At 45.2% G+C, this 19,832-nt stretch overlaps 1 protein-coding gene across 1 annotated transcript; it reads left to right on the forward strand.

The window, feature by feature from the left end:
* The first annotated feature begins 7,506 nt into the window (after positions 1-7,506).
* Positions 7,507-19,516, forward strand: LOC106588172 (ephrin-A1). Its single transcript, XM_014176894.3, has 5 exons — positions 7,507-7,760; positions 17,612-17,907; positions 18,520-18,585; positions 18,807-18,887; positions 19,102-19,516. The coding sequence occupies exons 1-5, from the start codon at positions 7,663-7,665 to the stop codon at positions 19,224-19,226; spliced, it is 666 nt and encodes a 221-aa protein (XP_014032369.1). The 5' UTR covers positions 7,507-7,662; the 3' UTR covers positions 19,227-19,516.
* The last annotated feature ends 316 nt before the right edge of the window (positions 19,517-19,832 follow it).

The raw sequence follows: 19,832 nt of genomic DNA on the forward strand, positions 1-19,832 counted from the left end.
CCTAGGGGCTGACAGCATGAGAAGCACAGTCTATCTTCTGCAGGTCTGACTATGGCTGGCTTCTCTCAGAGCCTATGCAGGTGCACGTTTCAAACTCACGAGTTGTGGCTTTCGAAAGCTCAGAAAGTACTGCAATTACAGTATAGCTCACTTTCTCCACTATCTTCTTCTGTAGAAAGGTGTTCTGAATCTGCACATTTGGTGACATTTTCAATTTTCAGGCCTTGTGGCGGTTTCGTTGACTATATACTTTTGTGCATGTGTAATGCGGCGAGCACGTTTACGTTGTGTTATCATAATGATGTAATTGTTTTGTTTGGCGACAGCGTAGTGTTGTAATTTGGTGGGCAGGTTGTTTGAGTTGGGCTCCTGCACTCAGAGCTTGTTGTTTTGTTATGTCAGGTAAACACAGGGGATTGTAAACAAGGCTTCTGGGTGGTCTCTTGTTCCTGCTTATCTCTTGGACATGTAGAAACGTCTTGTGACTGGAATGGAGTAAGAGTCCCTTTTTACCATGAAAACCTGAATTCCCTATCCTCCTTCTCCTTTTCCCTGTCTTTCTTCCCTCTCTCTATCTTATCGTTGTCGTATAGTGTCTATTAGCAGGGAAAACTCTCTCATACATATTGAAGTAGCTATTGAGGACTACTGCCAGTGTGCTCTGGCAGTTTATTTTCTCTTTATTCCTCCTTCCTTTCTTGCTTTGTTTACTTGTGTTTGTGTGTCTCCTTCTTTTCACCAGTCCTTTCCATTCCGTAATCTGTTTACGGTCTATTTATGTCACAATCTCTCGCTCACTCCCTCCCTTTTGGTCTCTTGGTATCCCTCCCTCGCTCCATCTCTCTTCTTCACTCCTTTTGCATCTTTTTTGTTTACATCTCTTTACATCTTTTCTTTACTCTTCTCAACCTGCTCTATCTCTTGAGCCTCACTCTTCCTCACTCACTTTTCTTCTCTCAATCCCTGTATTGCTCAGAGAAAGCTCTGGTTACCTAACACTGTGTTTGCATTTTGCCTCAATCCTCCTCCTCTCCTCCTCCTCCTCCTCCTCCTCTCCTCCGTTGTCCTTTGTTCCTCTGCCCGGGTCTGTTTCTTTATGTGCTCTTAAGCCTGAGAGCACACAGAGTGCTGAGCTCACCGTGAGACCTCTGACTGAGATGTGTCGTCTTAATAGGTTTACCTGAGCACAACACTCCTCTGGCAGCCCACTGATCATTTACTTCCGCTCACTATAATGAGCCACTCATTTCACCCTCTTATAATTAACCAGGGCATTAACAACTTAACTGTTGCTATAGCTTATAGGTGTTCACTCACTGATTATTCACTATTATTCACTAAGGCTTTATTGCATGACTAGCTACCACTAATCATTTACCACTGTTTGCTTTCCGCTGCCTTGGGGGAGTTGAGAGCAATTTAGCATTGATGCTAGAGTAAGGACAAAAATAGCAGGAACAAACTTGTTCCCATAGATAGGCTATATAGTATATTGGCTGTGCTTGTTCCTCTGTAACCCCATTCTGTTCGTGAAGGTGCAGCATTAGCAAGTTAGTGGATGGGTGTCGTATCTTTACAGATCTATATTAAAAACCAAAATAAGATGACTTGTAGATGCTAAATTCCAAACACTTCACTTTCAAACACTTTTCTTGTTCCAGAAAAGGAACTCAATATACAGATCCATCCAGGACAAGCAATGGGAAGCATTGTTCTACTGTTACTCTAATTACCCATTAGAGTAACAGCAGGGCAGTCATAGAAATAGAATCTAGTCGTTGTGTTTCTATTCGAGCAGCAGCATCCCATGGAGGCCCATAATAGGACATCCACTGGACACACTGGGCCGTGTGCCGTTCACACATTCACTCATTTCCATTATGTTAATGTCGTTATACAATGGTAGCGCCATAACAGCTCAGGCTAAAACCATTGGTATTCACAGTACTGGGAGGGAGGGAGGCAGCAAGCAACATCCCCGGAACGAGACGCAAAACCCCAAGGTATACCTCACCTTCATTCATTGCATTCTGACCATCCAGAACTAGCGTTATTATACAAAACAACCCCAGTCATGCAGTCCTTCCTTTGTTTTAAGCAATTTGCATTTAGCTACCTGTTAGCCCACTGGGATTCACAGTACAGGGAGGCAGACAGGCATACAACATCCCCGGAATGATCCGCAAACTCCCAAGGAGAAGGAACTCTGCATTTAGCTACCTGTGAGTCCACTGCAGGTGACTGACAGATTAAGTTCAGCCTGTGGATCTGGTAAATATAGAGCTAATGACCTTGTGAGCTGCTGCTAATCCGGTCCCATCAGGCACCAGACTGGGGATGTGATGGCTTTCGTCGTAATGAGAAGGGGACCAAAACGCAGCGTGGTAAGTGTTCATATTTATTAATATAACGGAACACTTAAACAAAGAAACAAAACGAAAGCAAACAGTTCCGTCAGGCAATAGATAACTAAACGGAAAACAACTACCACAAACACAGGTGGGAAAAGGCTGCCTAAGTATGATTCCCAATCAGAGACAACGATAGACAGCTGCCTCTGATTGGAAACCATACTCGGCCAAAACAAAGAAATATAATGACATAGAATGCCCACCCATATCACACCCTGACCTAACCAAACAGAGAAAAATGGCTCTCCCAGGTCAGGGCGTGACAGGGGATGTCATCATCATCAAGGTGAGCCAGGAGTCATCCGGACAGCCACTGATTCCAGGAGTCATCGACACCGCCACTGATTCCAAGGAGCAGAAAAGTCTGTGTCACGACTCCCGCCGAAGTCGGCTCCTCTCCTTGTTCGGGCGGCGCTCGGCGGTTGACGTTACCGGTCTTCTAGCCATCGCCGCTCCACCTTTCATTTTCCATTTGTTTTGTCTTGTTTTTCCGCACACCTGTTTTACATCCCCTCATCACTCTACGTGTATATTATCCTCTGTTCCCCCCATGTCTGTGTGTGTAATTGTTCGTTACGTGTCATGTGGGATGCTTCATGCTGGTTCTTCGCCGGGTGTTGTTTGGAACCCATGGTATTGTATGCTGTACATTATTTGTGTGACGAGTGTGCTATTCGCTTTTGCCTTTGGCGGGAGTGTCGTTACGCAGTTGCGGCTGACCGTTTTCCTTCTGCCAAATTAAGTGTGCCTGTTCACTCATCTCTGCTCTCCTGTACCTGACTTCAGTTAACCAGTTGCGCACACTCCTGACAGAATTACACACCTACCATGGAGTCAGCAGGAGCAGGTACCCCGGTTGTAGGGGTCGAGGAGCGCGTCATAGAGATGCTGCAACATCTCGGCGCCGCGATGGGCCACGGCTCCCATTACCTCACTGCTGAAGGGGGGACCGGTAAGTTTGCGGTGGTCTGCTGAGGCGGACAGGGCTTTTGGTCACCTAAGAGCTCTGTTTACCTCAGCTCCCGTGCTGGCCCATCCGGATCCCACTTTGGCGTTCATAGTGGAAGTGGACGCGTCCAAGGCTGGGATAGGAGCCGTGCTCTCTCAGCGCTCGGGCACGCCACTGAAGCTCCGCCCCTGTGCCTTCTTCTCGAGGAATCTCAGCCCGGCGGAGCGAAACTATGATGTGGGGGACAAGGAGCTGTTGACTGTGGTCAAGGCTTTGAAGGCGTGGAGACATTGGCTTGAGGGGGCTAAACACCCTTTCCTCACCTGGACTGACAACCGCAACCTGGAGTACATCCGGGCAGCGAGGAGACTGGATCCTCGTCAGGCAAGGTGGGCCATGTTTTTTACCCATTTTGTTTTCGCCCTTTCCTACAGACCAGGTTCCCAGAATACGTGAAGGCAGACGCAGTGTCCCGGCTGTATGACACAGAGGAGCGGCCCATGGATCCTACCTCCATACTCCCGGCCTCCTGCCTGGTGGCGCCGGTAGTGTGGGATCTGGACGCGGACATTGAGCAGGCGTTACGTGCAGAGCCCGCTCCCCTCCAGTGTCCCGTGGGTGTCTGTACGTTCCGTCTGCTGACCGTGACCGGTTGATCTACTGGGCCCACACGTCACCCTCCTCTGGTCATCCTGGGATCAGTCGGATGGTGCGCTGTTTGAGTGGGAGGTACTGGTGGCCTACCTTGGCCAACGACGTGAGGGTTTATGTCTCCTCCTGCTCGGTGTGCGCCCAGTGTAAGGCTCCTAGGCACCTGCCCAGAGGGAAGCTACACCCTTTACCCGTTCCACAACGGCCTTGGTTGCACCTGTCGGTGGATTTTCTTACCGATCTCCCCCCTTACAGGGAAACACCATGATCCTGGTCGTTGTGGATTGGTTCTCTAAGTCCTGCCATCTCCTCCCTCTGCCCAGTCTCCCTACGGCCCTACAGATTGCGGAGGCCTTGTTTACGCACATCTTCCGGCACTACGGGGTACCTGAGGATATAGTGTCTGATCGAGGTCCACAGTTCACTTCGAAGGTCTGAAAGGCGTTCATGGAACGTCTGGCAGTCTCGATAAGCCTTACCTCTGGGTTTCATTCCGAGATTAATGGGCAGGTGGAGAGAGTGAACCAGGATGTGGGCAGGTTTCTGCGGTCCTATTGCCAGGACCGGCCGGGGGAGTGGGCGGCGTTCATGACCTGGGCCAAGATGAGTCAGAACTCGCTCCGCCACTCCTCCACTAACCTCTCTCCCTTCCAGTGCGTACTGCCCCCTCTGTTCCCCCCATGTCCTTGTCCGGTATTGTTTATTGTAGTGCTTGTGCATGTTATGCTGGTGTGTGGCGGGTTTTACCCATTGATTTATTTGTACTGTTTACGGTGGTTTTATTTATTATTTATTAAACTGCACCGCTGTAAATCAGTTTTGCTCTCCTGCACCTGACTTCTCTGCCGCCAGTACGCACCCCTTACAGTGTGTCCAATTTTTTAACTGGTACTGTATATTCAGATTGTACTTCATGTGTGTTTCTGAAGTTGCGGTGGGTGGATTTCTTTTGTGGAAAAGATTGTGTTGGTTTGACAAAGCAAGCTTTAGAAAGACTTTGGCAACCTTTATTCCATTCATCTCTCTGTTCAATTCACACCTCAGTGTCAGAAGGAGGATAAGTTATGAAAAAGTCCTCTCATGTGTATGTTATGGATGATGTTTTGACATGAGTTCTTACGGTACGTTAAAAGCTTTGCCAGTGCAATTTCCCTCACTTGCGATGCAAAACTCAGTTACGTTGACTGTAGGCTCTCTCCCACTCATCTTCCTCAGAGTGAGACAAAGAACAAATGCAAAAAGTGATTCTTAAAAATGCATCTAATGGAATTAAAGTGTTATTCATAAATGCTAAAATCAAGTTATATCTGTATTAGGCCTAGAATAGAACCTATCTAGAATTGAACAGATATACCAGTATCCATGTGCATTTGTGCAGTGGTGCCTTGTGTGATACTTCATATTCCCATTGGTTGAAATTAGAAAGAAACTGTGAGGATTAAAAGGTCATGTTACCTACCTGTCAGACTCAGAACTATTTCACTTAGCTAAATGAGGTAGGTAAAGTGTTTAAGTTTGCAATGTAGGCCTACTACATACAGTATGGTCTTCCCAAGGTGGTTATTTTATTGCTGAGTGGAAATGAAATGTAAGGACCCCAACCTCGAAATAGGGCATTTCAAAGAAAGCTCTTTTCCTATACAGTATCCAAAATAATGTATGTTGCCTAAGTATGTGTGGTTTATGGCCTCATTAGTATGTCAGAGCTCAGAGGTTTACACCTCAGTAGATACATTTGGAACAGATCTTTACTGCGTTTACTACATTTTAGGTAGACAATTGTCTGCACCTACTTCGGACCCCTCTTGTATATCAAGAATCAAGGTAAGACCCAGGTGCAGACTGTCGATGTAACAATGTTTATTGTAGCAACAGGGGCAGGCAAAGACAGGTCAAGGCAGGCAGGGGTCGAAGATCCAGGGTAAGTCAAAGGTACAGGACGGCAGGCGGGGTCAGGGTTAGGGACAGACAGAGTTTAGTAATCCAGAGGTGGAGCAATGGTACAGGACAGCAGGCAGACTCAGGGACAGGCAGAGAGGTCACGCAAGTGGGTACAGGGTCAGGACAAGCAGAGGTCAAAATCCAGGAGGACGAGGAAAGAGAGGCTGCGAAACTATAGGAGCTGACAGGAAACGGCTGGTTAGCTTGAACGCACAAGACGAACTGGCAACAAACAGACAGAGAACACAGGTATAAATGCTACGTTAGCTCAACCGTCCTGCAGGGGACCCACCAATCCTGAAGAAGTTTAACCTCTTCAGGAACGGACCCTTTTTTTTAAACATTTTCGCCTAAAATGACATACCCAAATCTAACTGCCTGTAACTCAGGCCCTGAAGCATGGATATGCATATTCTTGGTACCATTTGAAAGGAAATACTTTGAAATTTGTGGAAATGTGAAAGGAATGTAGGAGAATTTAACACAATAGATCTGGTAAAAGACATTACAAAGATAAAACCAACCATTCTTTTGTATTTTTTTGTACCATCAATGCAAGAGAACGGCCATCATGTATTATTCCAGCCCAGCTGCAATTCAGATTTTCGCCACTAGATGGCAGCAGTGTATGTGCAAACTTTTAGACTGATGCAATGAACCATTGCATTTCTGCCCAAATGTGCCTAATTGGTTTGTTAATGTCTCGCTTAAATGTAACCTGTCATTGTAAGTAATATGCGCTAATTGGATTGTTTGGATTTAATGTCTAGCTTAAATGTAACATGTCATTGTAAGTAATATGCACTAATCGGATTGTTTGGATTTAATGTCTAGCTTAAATGTAACGTCACTGTAGGTAATATGCACTAATCGGATTGTTTGGATTTAATGTCTAGTTTAAATGTAACATGTCATTGTAGGTAATATACGCTAATCGGATAGCATGTCAAATACTGCAACAGTAAATGCTCCCCAGTTACATGTTATGTCTATGGGCCTATGTCATGTTGGCAATGTCACCAGACCTACACAAAACCATTCACTGAAATTGAGGCTTGAGAATCAAGAATAGAATGCAATTTGCATCCCAATGGCACCCTATTCCCTAGATAGTGTACTACTGTTGGCCAGTGCACTTTGTAGGAAATAGGGTGCCATTTGCTACGCATGTAGCCTAAAGTTTGGGAAACCCAGTGTTAACTGACCACCATAGAGTGGTTGTGTTGGAAAGCTATTATACAATTGACTTCCCTCAGATTGGGTCGTTTGATTCTGCGAAAATCATGTAATCGATATTGACGTAGTCCCTACTGCGAATAAGTCTGGAAAAATAAATCGTCAATAGAATAGGCCCTTAAACTTATTTGAAATTCCCCTCTTCGACCTGTACCACAGAGGGCGTGCATCTCGCGTCTATCAAACAAGAGGTGGAAAAACTAGGTGCTTTGTCCTCCCATTGGTTCTTAATCCTAATGGGGCGTGATTAACGATAGTAGGCGTTCCACAAAACCAGAAATCACGCAAGTTGTTGTTCATTCACTGCGGGCTGAGCTTAATTGAAACAACCCCTTCGTATTTTTTATTTCTCTTTTAAAGCTATTGCTTGCCTAAGTCAATTTCCTGAGTAAACAACCTACTCGTTAATGGACGCATAGATATTTTCCAAAGTTGAATTTGTCTGCTAGACTCACGCATCCTCCCCACTCCACAATGGATTTGGTCTGGAGCCTGTGCTTCGTTGGGAGTCTCTGCGCTTGGTTTGCATCTGCAGAAAGGCACAGCGTATATTGGAATAGAACAAATACCAAGTAAGTTAAACTGTTTGTGATCGCTTAGGTTTTTTTTGTCATTCTTTTTCATTACTGTTCATTTGTAACAGTTTAGCGAATCCGATTCGCAAGTGCAACAAAGTAATAAGATGCAATCTATTGGCAGCTGTGCAACAAGGTAGTAACATCTATCGGCAGCTGTGATTGTTACTTTAATGATTTGCTGAAATGATTGTCGGCTAGCTAGTCTATGCGCAACAATGCGACAGTAGCCTAACTGTTTATGTCTGTGCATATCGATGACCATGCAATAGCCTAAACCTGTTAGTGAACTGCATTAATGTGATTGTTCAGGGGTATTTAAATGCGTGTAGCCTACTTCCTCAACTGGTTTACATACTGATTCTACTGAATCTGATGGAGATGCATATATGCAGCTGCCCACTGTTGTTATTATAATACATGGCAGTTACAGTATCTTCTTGGTCACTGGCTTCACTACTGCCTGCTGGAAACTTTTCTACAATCTGATTGTCTACCCGCTTAGAAGGAGTTGGTAGTTACACATAGTTATGCCATAAATCTGATGTATTGATAGGCTACCGTCTAAGTTACACCACGTTCAAGGACATATGGTTATGGATTGGGGGGTGCGTTATTATTAGCACTACCTTTACACCAAGACTAGCGACTATTAGTTATTAAATGTAATAGTTATGTGATAATCAGTAATAATAACATTTCCTATTGAAAGACCCAAACAAACTAACAAATGTAATTCCACATTCCTTTGTTATCAACAGATATCACTTTTTAAATGGATATGCCTGTCGTTGCCAAAGGCCTTATAACAGTCACCCAGAGACTTGACCGTGGTAGTACATTCTTCAGGAGAGTAGTGGAATATGTCCGTGTTGGTTTATAGGTGTTCGTCCGTCAGTGTGGTGTAGAAATATCGGTTGCAAAATCCCTTCCCTCTGATGGCGTTGATATCTCCATTTTAATTAGGCCTGTCTGTCTGTCCACTAAATCACTGGATCATCGATGGGCTGACAGGACGGTACAGGGAGACATATGAAGGTTCATTTTTTTTAGGTGGCAAGATGAGGAATAATGGTGTAATGAGACAGAGGAGGTAACTTGAAGCCTGCCCAGTAGGTCATATTATGGGAGTGAGATGGATAGCTTGGGAAGGAGAGATTTAAGGCCAAATTGTTGGGGTTTGGAGACAACTGAATAGATGGAGGTCAATTCGAGTTATGGTTGATGGTGGTTGGGGTGAAAAGTTTGGAATGTGTTGGAGTGTGAGATTGAAACACACACACTTAGATACAAACACACAAACTCATTCAATCACACATGCAAACTAAGCAAATACCCAATCAATCACAGCAAGGCATACACTCTCACTTGTATGCAAACACGTCCCATCTTGTAGACACACACACAAATATATTCACATTCCTACAGTACTAAACTTAGTTTCTCCTCTGCTGTGATCCATGGAGATTTCCCATAAGGCAATGCCACTGCAGTCGTTGTTCTCAGAAACACATCCATGTCATAATCTCAGAGAATGAAGTTACCAGTCCCAGATGTAAGCGTGTTACGTCAATGCAGGGACAACAATGATCGTCATTTCTGCAAATAAACGCTTAATCCCCACACTTGCTATTTTTACTGGATATCTGCACTAAATCTCTCCCTCTGGCAGCACTTAATCTCACATTCGCAGAAGTAAAGGAGAGTTCGGGAGAGAGAGATATTTTTTCATTAATTCTCTTCTTTTCTTGGTTTTCTCTCAATCTGTTTCCCCCCTCCCAACTGCTGCTTGATGTGCTTCTGCTGTTGATTTGTTTGCCTCTATCAGTCCTTTTTGCGTTGACACCCTCCCTCTCTCTCTCCCCCAGTCTGTGTGGCCTATCAATCAGTAGTCTTGATTAGAACGCTATAGTTAATCTAATTGACAGCAGACTGATCATCTTGGTCAGTTAGGTGTCTGCTTCTCTATATGGAATAAACTGTGTATGTGTCAGTTACAGATGCTGTACTATGCACTGGTGTGTGTGTGTGTGTGTGTGTGTGTGTGTGTGTGTGTGTGTGTGTGTGTGTGTGTGTGTGTGTGTGTGTGTGTGTGTGTGTGTGTGTGTGTGTGTGTGTGTGTGTGTGCGTGCGCCTTGGGGCATGTTGACTGCAAGGTCGCGGCTGCTAGTGAGCGAGCAACCGCTGTTTCAGTCCAACTAAGATCTGACAGTGCATTGGCTGGGTTGTTGTGTGTGTGTGTGCGCCTATATGTGTCAACCTGCAAGCTTGCATCTGAGGTTAAGAAGGGCTTAATCATTCACATTGGTTCCCAGAAGTTGCTCTATCAGTATGCTTTGCTCTCTGTGTGTCTGTGTGAAGGGTGTGTCCCATGCGGGAGGCAGTGTGTTAAAGCACCAGCTCCTAAATCACTGACTGACTCACTGGCTCGCTCCCACACACACACACACACACACACACACACACACACATTAACCCAGACTTCCATGCTTACACACTGCTGCACTGCATTTCTGTGATTGATGTTAACATTGTCTCTAGTGCTCTATGGACTTCATAACCCCAAAGTTAAGCTATACTGTAGCCTACTCATTCAGCTTGCTCCTTCTCTGGGTAAAACACATTTTTTTCCCCCCCCTGACAGAGCACGAGTACACCTCCCTCTTCCTTCTCCCTGTACCTGTCTCTCCCTCTCTCCACCGCCTCCTCCCTCATTCCTGTTCAAGCTGATTCAGTGGCAGAAAGTTTGACGTGTTCAATGTTAACTCTTTCCTCACTCCCTCATGCTAGAGTGAACATTCTCTCTGTTTAGCATATTTTCCACTTTATTTACACCTCTTTTCCAACTTAATGGCTTTTTCTCATCACATATTTCCAACGTAATCGCTTTTTCTCGATGCACATTTAATCTTTTTGGGGGGTTTAATCTTCTTCGTTAATGTTTTGCTTTTTTTAGCCCAAATGAGCTCTGGGATATTTTCACACAAATGACTTATCACTCTATAGTGCATTTCATCCAAAGAAGTGATTTATTTTTTATTTTTATGGTGTATTTGCATTGAATTAATGATTTTTATGGTAAGTTTCACCCATATGAGTGATTTTTGCAAGCATTGTCCAGACAATTTGGCTGTTTTTTTGTAGTGCTTCCCATACAAATTGGGGGAATTCTCTTCAGAGTGCCTCAGAACAGAACAGTAACTGGTGTGACTGATTGGGGTTCAGAGTGCACACGGTGATGAAGTGCCATTGCCTCTATGAGTCTGTCAGTCATTCTGTCACTGCGGTGGTCTTTGAATGCTGGCTGCCACTCAGGCCTCCCCTCTTCACACGGCTTTGGAACTGCCTCAGGGAGATTCATTCTTCCTCCTGTCTCTGGGTCCCCCTCTGCTCTCTCTCTCCACCTTTTATCTCAACTTTACATGCTGCCTCTTTTCAGTTCATTTATTTCCTCACCTCCTACTCCCCTTCTCTAAAAGGGGAAGGAGGAAAGAAGGCTAAGAGGTGTGTACATTTTTTGTTATTGTTTTTGGCACCCATAGCCATTCACCACTAGGCACTTTGCGCTCTTTCTCTCAGCTTTACCTCTCCTTCAAGCTTTCCCCTCCACTAACCGCCATGGGCTTTTCAATGAACTCAAGCAATTTCGCCCCCTCTTTCAGTTGTTGTCTCACTCTGTATGCTTTTCTCTTTGTGTTTATTTTATGGGGCAATGGAAGTGGTTGAACCAGTCTGAGAACTCTGCTCTGCCACTCTGAAAGGAGTGAAATTGAGAAAAACAAAGGTGTGTGTGTGTGTGGCGAGAGCGAAAAAGGGTTGGTTAGCCACCTCTTCGGGTGACAGTAGGTGGTGTGCGAGATGAGGGATTTCTACATTGCTTAGACAATCTAAATTGTATCGCTCTTTTCTGCGAAAAAGGCTAGTTTTCCTCTTTTCTCTCGAATCCCATATTGTTCCCATCTTTTTACACCCCCTTTCTAGTCATTTCTGGGAATGTCTCTTCCATCCCCACTCATTCTCTTTCTCCATCTCCCCCAAGTCCCATAATCTTCTCCCTAATCTCTGTCTAGTAAATTGGAATCGGAGGAAAACACGCTGAGATTGCGGACTACTGGTAATCTGCTGCGATAGGCTCAATGGTCGTTGGGGTGTGCAGACAGTATTATAGTTGGTAATCATCAGTTAAGCAGACTTTACCTCGACGACCATAATGACAGGTCAGCCTTTAATATTTTTATTTTATTTAATTTTTTCTTCAATAATCTTCATTGTCTTCTGTCTGTCTGGGTGGGAGACGGAAGGTTATAAATTGTATTGAGTACAGGAAGATGGTGAATCAGGCCAAAGGTTTTCACAGGGGTAGTATGTGCATGTTTCTCAACGAGTGTGAGCTTCCTGGCCTAGTCTTTTCCCGGGAAATGGCATATCCTGCCTATACAATAAACAATACATTTCTCACACACAGGCAACCACCGAACCCTGTACTAATTACTTATCTACACACTGAGGAGTTGATTACATTTTCTCAGTGTCATTTCAGAAATCAACACAATTTGTCTCCTGCCATTGAGAGTAATTTGATGAATAGTGATTTGATAGTGATCGGTTGTTTGATAAGGTGTGTGTGTGTGTTCTCCACCTCCTTCTTAATGTTTTACAACCTTTCAACCCCAAATACTGAGTATAAAAGACTTTCCTGATCAACAGATGTAGTAATATGATAAACGTGTGTGTTCAGACTTGTCCAGCTACATAGTCATTGTCTTTGCGTGTAGCCATGCATTTGTAATGAAGTGTGTAGGAGAATGTGTGTATGGCACTCCATGGGGTTGATTATTGTCTCTGAAAACTGGGAATTATGTGTGTAATGTTGTGTGAATAAGGGTCATTGTGTGTTTGTCCTGTTGAAATGGTTAAATGGCTGGACTCTGGTTGTTAACTTGTTCCCACAGCGATTGCGCGCATATTGTCACTCGTCTACAGTATGGGCCACACTCTCGCTCACACTCTGCCCCAGTTACTACTGCCCCCTGGAGGTAAAGATGTGTAATGTTGACCTGTGCATTGAATAGAACATCTCAGCCAAATGTACTTGTACCGTCTCAATGCCACTGGCAGACAAACAATGGTCAATGCTCACAGACTATTATACTCTCGGAGGAATTCATTACGCTACGAGGCTCGACTGAGCGAGGATTGGGGAAAAAAAAAAAAAAGTTTATCTTGCGGAAATCAATTTGGTAAAATCGATTTTCCTAGCACAGATATTTGCCTCTTGATAAATGTAATTTCAGTGGTGACCTTTTTGGTCAGGCTCTTACAGAAGTACAAATGACTCTGGGGACTGTGTTAGACAGTTGGAAAGAGCACACCTATTCATCTAACTCCCGCGGTTGTCCAAGATAAGGCAATTATGTTGCTGGTGCACACTGGGGTTACTTTGTTGGAGGGAAGGAGTTAAAATCTTTGGCCAGGGGCGCTGTCAGAATGAACAATGGACAAAGGTAAAGTGACAGAGAGAAAGGCGAGATTGATGACAGAAGTCAACACAACCCAAGAATGAACCTGCGCCTCTGAATATTGTGTTAAGAGGGAGGGGCTAAGAGTGTTGGCCCATTCTTTTTTCTATTAACTGTGCTAGCCTCTCTATAAACGGTGGGACACAAACTCACATGTTTGGCATTCCAACAAGACAGTCTCTGATTGGTTCGGCGAGTACTAGGAGCAGGGAAGGGGTTGGAATGAAATGGGGAACTATTAGGCTTATTGAGTGATGAAAGAAAGACAGACAGGGAGAGGGTGGGGAGACCTGACAGAGATGGATGGATGGAGAGATGAAATGAAAGAGAAATTTAGCTGTGTAGAAAACCGTGAACCAGCACTACAGCACAGCCGGACTTGTATTTCAGAGGGGCTCTCAATCTCTTAACTGTTTTCCAGAGGATACATTCAGAAAGAAATGCCTCCCCTTTTATCCATGTCTTTCATCTCTCTTTTTTTTAACACCTCATTTTCCCTCCATGTCCTTATGCGCGCGCACACACACAGTAATACCCCCTCTGTTTTGGAACAATGGACCCAAGGCCCCACCCCGCCCTTTCCCCCGTCTTTCCCCCACTCCTGTTCCCCCTCTCTGGGCCTCGGTGTCGGCTCTAAGCCCTTGTATTAGGCAGAGTCTGGTGCCGCTGAATGGACCCGAGCTCAGCCGCTGCTCCACCCAATAATCCGGGTTTGGAGGAGCCGATTAGGCGGCCTCCGGCATTCCGATCCACTCATGCGATGGCTCTAGACTAACATGGCTCTCGCTCTATCATGGTGAGTAGTAGGGCTCTGATGGTGATTTTTCTGGGGTGTCACAGTGGTCAGGTGTTGTGAGCTTGTCAGCTGGTGGAACCTCATGTGCTTTTAAATAGACTAAAACTGAACCTCAAAGCAGGTGATTCTCCACACAACATCCATCTCTGGGATTTGAAATGCACGGGAGCAGCACATCACTTGCTGACCGTGTGTGTCTGTATAAGACCCTCTGGTGCTGACTGCGATTGCCCAACCTTTGATCCTGAGTGAGCCCTCCTCCCCTCAGAGGTCCCACATTCCACAGGGCGGTAGAGTGCAGAGATGAAAGAGGAAGGGGTGGAGGTGAAGAAGAAAGTAAAACACTGGCCAGAGAGATTAAAGTAGAGAGATTAGGCTCCTGCCCCTGAATAGGCTCTAATACATCAATAACTCACTCTGTTCGAGCATCTTCCTCTCCTCCAGTATGGAGTCTAATTTTCACTAGACACAACACACAGACAGACACCGACGCAGAACCCCGACATCCATGGCTGGTTGTCTGCTACTGATGTCATTCATTATCCACCCTTACACACACACACACACAGATTCCTCAGCAAACCCAATACACACACACAAACATAGTTGCATATCTGTCATAGTTCCACAAGTCATCCATAAGCAGAGAATGTCACCCCCTCCCTCTAGTTATTTCTGCTCAGGAGCTAAACATTGCTGTTATTAAAACTGAGCATCCCAGGAACAACAGAGAGTATTAATCAGCTTTGTAACCATAGTGAGAGACAATTCAGGCACCATTTTCAACATGGACACTGAAAGGAAGAGAGTGAATCTGTTTAGTTTTCCAGAGTAATGGTGACAATGTTTTACATTAACTTTAATCAGTCCGGATGCTGAGGACCCTTTTAATGCCAAGGTGTAGAAGACAAAAGCCCCCGGGATAATTAAACTATTTACAATTAATAAAAGGGCCCCTCAGGGGTGTGCATTCATCCCCCTGTTCATTTGGTTCATGATCTATTCCATCAGATGAAGCAACTGCAACACTCACACACAAAGTTTAACACAGATCAAAGTCATTCGCAGCTAGAGGCCCCTGACCCTCTTATTCACATGGCTTCCCCCTTCCCCTCACTCCCAGCCTGGGGGGGGGGGAGGGGAAGCATAATTACTCCCCTCCAGGGTGACTTTAACACCCCTTTTTTGTGTTTTAATTGCACCCCCCTTTTGATGAACACATGGGATGGGGGGGGGGGGAGTCAGTGTGTGCGTGCTCAGCGTGTGTGCGTGCTCAGTCATGTGGTTACTGTTTGAGGAGGATACTAGGTCAAGCACAGCATACAAACATGTTTGCTCAATAGTATTATTGATTTAGCTGGAATTGCGAGTGACCACTCTACAGTAGAACTTGTAAACAGTGTGTGGCAGCCAGACAGATGAGCACTAAACTGTCCTAGAGCACAGTCAGTGGAATAATAATTACTGGCACTGTGTTTGCTAAATATGCTACTATTATGCAGCTAAATGGTAGTTGGCATGCTTCATTAGAATACGGAGAGAAACAGTTGCTCTTTTGACCGGCCTAACACTACTCTTGTCACAGTGCCGTTAATCTGGTCATCTGCATTGAGAGAAAGCGGTGAAGCTGGGAGGCAGAGAGGGTTGTGCTGGAGGGGAGGGTCAGTGGGCATTAGGGGCTTGGAGTTTGTAGCCACAGCGTCTGTCCTTTAACCAGGGTGTTCACCGGCAACAAGCAACAACACCAGCCAATGAGCGACGGGCCTCTCTTTGCTCATGCACTTTGATCGTTACTCACACATATGGACATTGTCACACCAGCACCCCCCCCCGGAACACATCCCAAATGTCACTTGTTGCATTCTTTGCTTTCATGGGGTGAAGCTGGAATTCTCAACAACAACAAAAAACACATTGGAGACATTTTGGCTCCAGGGTGAGTTTTCATTGACAGATGTGCAAATACACACCCCCAGGGCTACGGAGCAACCAGAGCTGTACGGTGTAAAATAGGGTGGATATAACACACCACACACTAGCTGGCTTTGTGAAAGTACCCCAAATGCAGAGTTGCACATGTATTCATTGCAAAAGCAATAACATTCTATCTCAGACACGCATTCGGGTGTGGAAATATTTTAACCCGGGTGAGTTTACTTCACTTCTCTGTTACTCTGGGCACTGCTGGTGACGCGGACAGTTTCAGGCAGGAGGAGGTGGTAATGGAGAAGCACATCTTGAGTAACTGAACACTTGGTGGGGGGGGTGGTATGTCACTAGAGCTAGCTACCGCTCCCTCCAGGTTGGTGTGTGGTGATGGATGGGGATGAATGCATATCTCTGTGATAAAGAATGACGGTAAAGAAAGAACGGTAGAGGAGGGTGGGAGGGCTGTGCTTTTTACTGGGTGGAACTAGGGGACCTCCTTACACGACACAAACTCAGTCCAGGAGAGACACTTGTGTAGTGTAAAGAGACTCCCCTTGGAGTGGAACAGTGTAAAGACAAGGGTTTTCCCACACCATACGTCCCCTAAATAATTACCTTCATTCTTTTCTCTGTTAGCCAAATGGAAAATGTAAAGGTTTTTAAAATATCCATACATTTGTGAATCATTACATTAATCAAGTTTGCAACACTATGCAATATGGTTTAGATTAGAAGCTCCTGTATAGTTTGAATTGCTACCCTTATTTTGTTTGTCTATATACTATGGCATTTACATTATGTTAATAGCTGCACTCACACATGAAGCATGAATCACATCCAAGGCTAGTAGGGCAGAAAACTTGCAAATCCAATGTTGAAGAAAGATAGATCTCACTAGACATATTTTACAAATGTAAATCCACCCTAGGACTGCTGTTGTAAAAAGCTAGGAGTGGATGGAGGGAGGGAGGGAGGGGAGGCATGCAGACAGTCTGACTGCTTCCCGAGGGGGAGTGTGGCACGAGACAGAAACAGACAGGGACCAGACCTGTGTGTCTGTCTGTCCTTAATGAAAAGGGGAAATGTTCAGGAGAGACCTGGCCTCCTCATATTCCTGCCTCTCACTCTTTCTGGGCGACGGTGTGTTAGTGATTAGGCATTCTGTACCCCTTGTCTGTGATGGCCTGGTGTGTAGCTCTGGCTGCAGTTTAGTGTCGATACTCATCTCCCGGCCCGGTGTCCTGACTGAATGCTAATAATTTTCTGTAAACATCGCTGGGTTCCCGGGGGAGCTGGGATCAATGTGCACTCAGGATTAGCTCCCAGCACAGCCCAGCACTTCTGCTGCTGCTGTCCACAATCATCCATATTTATGCACACATCCACCCAGCTCACTTCCCCACTTAGTGTTTCCTCCCTGCCTGCTGCTCATGCCTCTCCATCTCCTCCATGATTTCCCCTGTTGAATCCGGGGCACACGTCACCGGTCGATACATAATCAAGAATTTGGTAGTTGTATTTTAAGCCATCGCCGTACTTATCAATCCCGATGCCACTTGTGACTCGACTAACCCCATCCGTCCCCCGTTGCTCTTCGTCCTCAGGTTCCTATGGGACGACTATGCGGTGGAGGTGCGGCTGAACGACTACCTGGACATCGTGTGCCCCCACTACCCGCTGGGCGAGGTGGCATCGCAGGATGCTGAGCGCTACGTGCTCTACATGGTGGAGCGGGAGGACTACGACGCTTGCAAGCCTCAGTCCTACGACCAGATGCGCTGGGAGTGCGGCCACCCCTTCGCACCCCACGCTGCTGAGAAGTTCTCAGAGAAGTTCCAGCGTTTCACCCCCTTCACCCTGGGCAAGGAGTTCCGCCAGGGAGAGAGCTACTACTATATCTGTAAGTGTCTAGCTAGCAGATAGTCCACCATTTTTATTTATCCATGTGAATAAATTCTTTCTAGAGAATTTGGTAAGAACTTAAAGGGACAAAGTCAATGTCTGTTAGATGTTTTCAGACCTCAAAAGTAGTCTAATGTCAAAATGAGAGTGGGGTGAAATTCCACTTTTAAATCGGGAAAAATGTGATGGAAAAAGCACTGCAGATGATATAGAAGTGTATACAGTAAAGTTTGACCTTATGACCCTTGGCAAAGCATCCAGGAAAACAAGTTGTCATCTTGAAGGCTTATGTTACCATTCAGTGAATGTTGGCGTGCTATGTTGTGTTGTTAGCATGCTATGTTGTGCGTTAGTGCTCACATGCTAGCTAGCAGATAGCCGGTGGCCAGTCACCCAGAGAGAGGCGACGCCGTGACCCTGAGTGTGTTGTAATTAGATGAGCGACGGGACACACACTGCCTGCTCACAGATGGCTGCAGGCCGCTTGTGTGTCCATGCATGTATATTCACGTCTGTCTGTGTGTGTGGAGGTGGATTAAGGCCACATGGGAAGATAAGTGCATTAGTTTGTCTGTAATTAACGCTCGTCTTTGTTCCTTCCCCTCTCCAGCCAAACCTCTGCACCACCACGGACAGGAGTGCCTCAGGCTCAGGGTAAACGTCGTAGCTGCTGATGGTAAGTTTCACTGCCCTAGTGGTTGGGTGGAGAAGTGTACTGTATAGGCTTTTGTCTGCGTCCCATAGTGAACTACTTTTAACCAGGCCCTGGTCAAAAGGAGTGCACTATATAGGGAATCGGATACCATTTGGAATGTAGCCTTTGTTTGATAATGATGATGATTTTAGCTCCAGGCTGCAGTAAGGCAGAGGGATTGATTTGTTATTTTTCTCATCCAGGATCTCAAGAGGCCAGGGTTGCAACTGGAAGAGCTGGAGCTGGGGGTGGAGCACACAACGTCTCCAACAGACTGCCTGCAGGTATGTTAATGAACAAACCATTGACCAGTTGTACTCTCTATGGGCCAGTTATACTTGACCCCAGGACTGAAAGTTTGGGAGGGATGATACTTAAAAATATATTTCAGCGGCGATTCTTCATTGATCATGCTTTTCAATCCAGAACTCGGATTAATCTGTGTAAGGAATCCGGGTTAACGTGGACTAATGTATATTCTATATTTTCTCCATATAGATGACCCAGTGGTAATCCTGCCAGATGTCCAGAAAAGCGTGCGGACAAATTCAGCGGTTTCGACAGCATCCTTCTCCATCCTCTCATTGATGGTGCCAGTCTTATTATTTCTGTCGTTACAGTGAGACTCTGAAAGAACTACAGATCCTAAAGACTTGGAGGGACTACAATGAAGTTGGTCTGTGGGGAACCACAGACACAAAAGACAGTTCTCAAAGCCCTAGTGCTGGTCACTGGGAGGGCCATTTTTAATGTTGTAAATACAGATGGACATACATTCACTAAGTGTGCTGAGTGAGACTTTGGTTGGAGTTTTGTGAGGAGGCATTAAACTATCTCCTTTCTTTTTTAAGATGTCAGTATTTCCTGCACAGATTTTGTTCTTTAATGTTAGTATTTTTTTTTCTTTTTTTTTTACACTCCTCCAAAAAACATAATTCATTTTGGAAAAGTGAGGAAGAAAAAAATTAAGAGGAACATAAACTGGAATGGACGAAGAGCAATCACTGAAGACAAAGCTAACGGGCTTTCCTATAATGGACAACTGTTTGTATTTGATATGAATTTGTATTAGGAAAAAACAGCATTTAGTGCATCATCTTCTCTAACCTTTTGAGCCAAAGAATACAGTGATCATCTCTCCAGTATCTATTCTATTCCAACCGTGACTATTGTGTACTGTTAATTGTATTGAGTGGCACTAAATGTCCAAGTGATTATTTCTCAATGTA

The sequence above is a fragment of the Salmo salar genome, chromosome 27 (assembly GCF_965601325.2).
Source record: "Salmo salar chromosome 27, fSalSal1, whole genome shotgun sequence".
Lineage (NCBI taxonomy): Eukaryota > Metazoa > Chordata > Actinopteri > Salmoniformes > Salmonidae > Salmo > Salmo salar.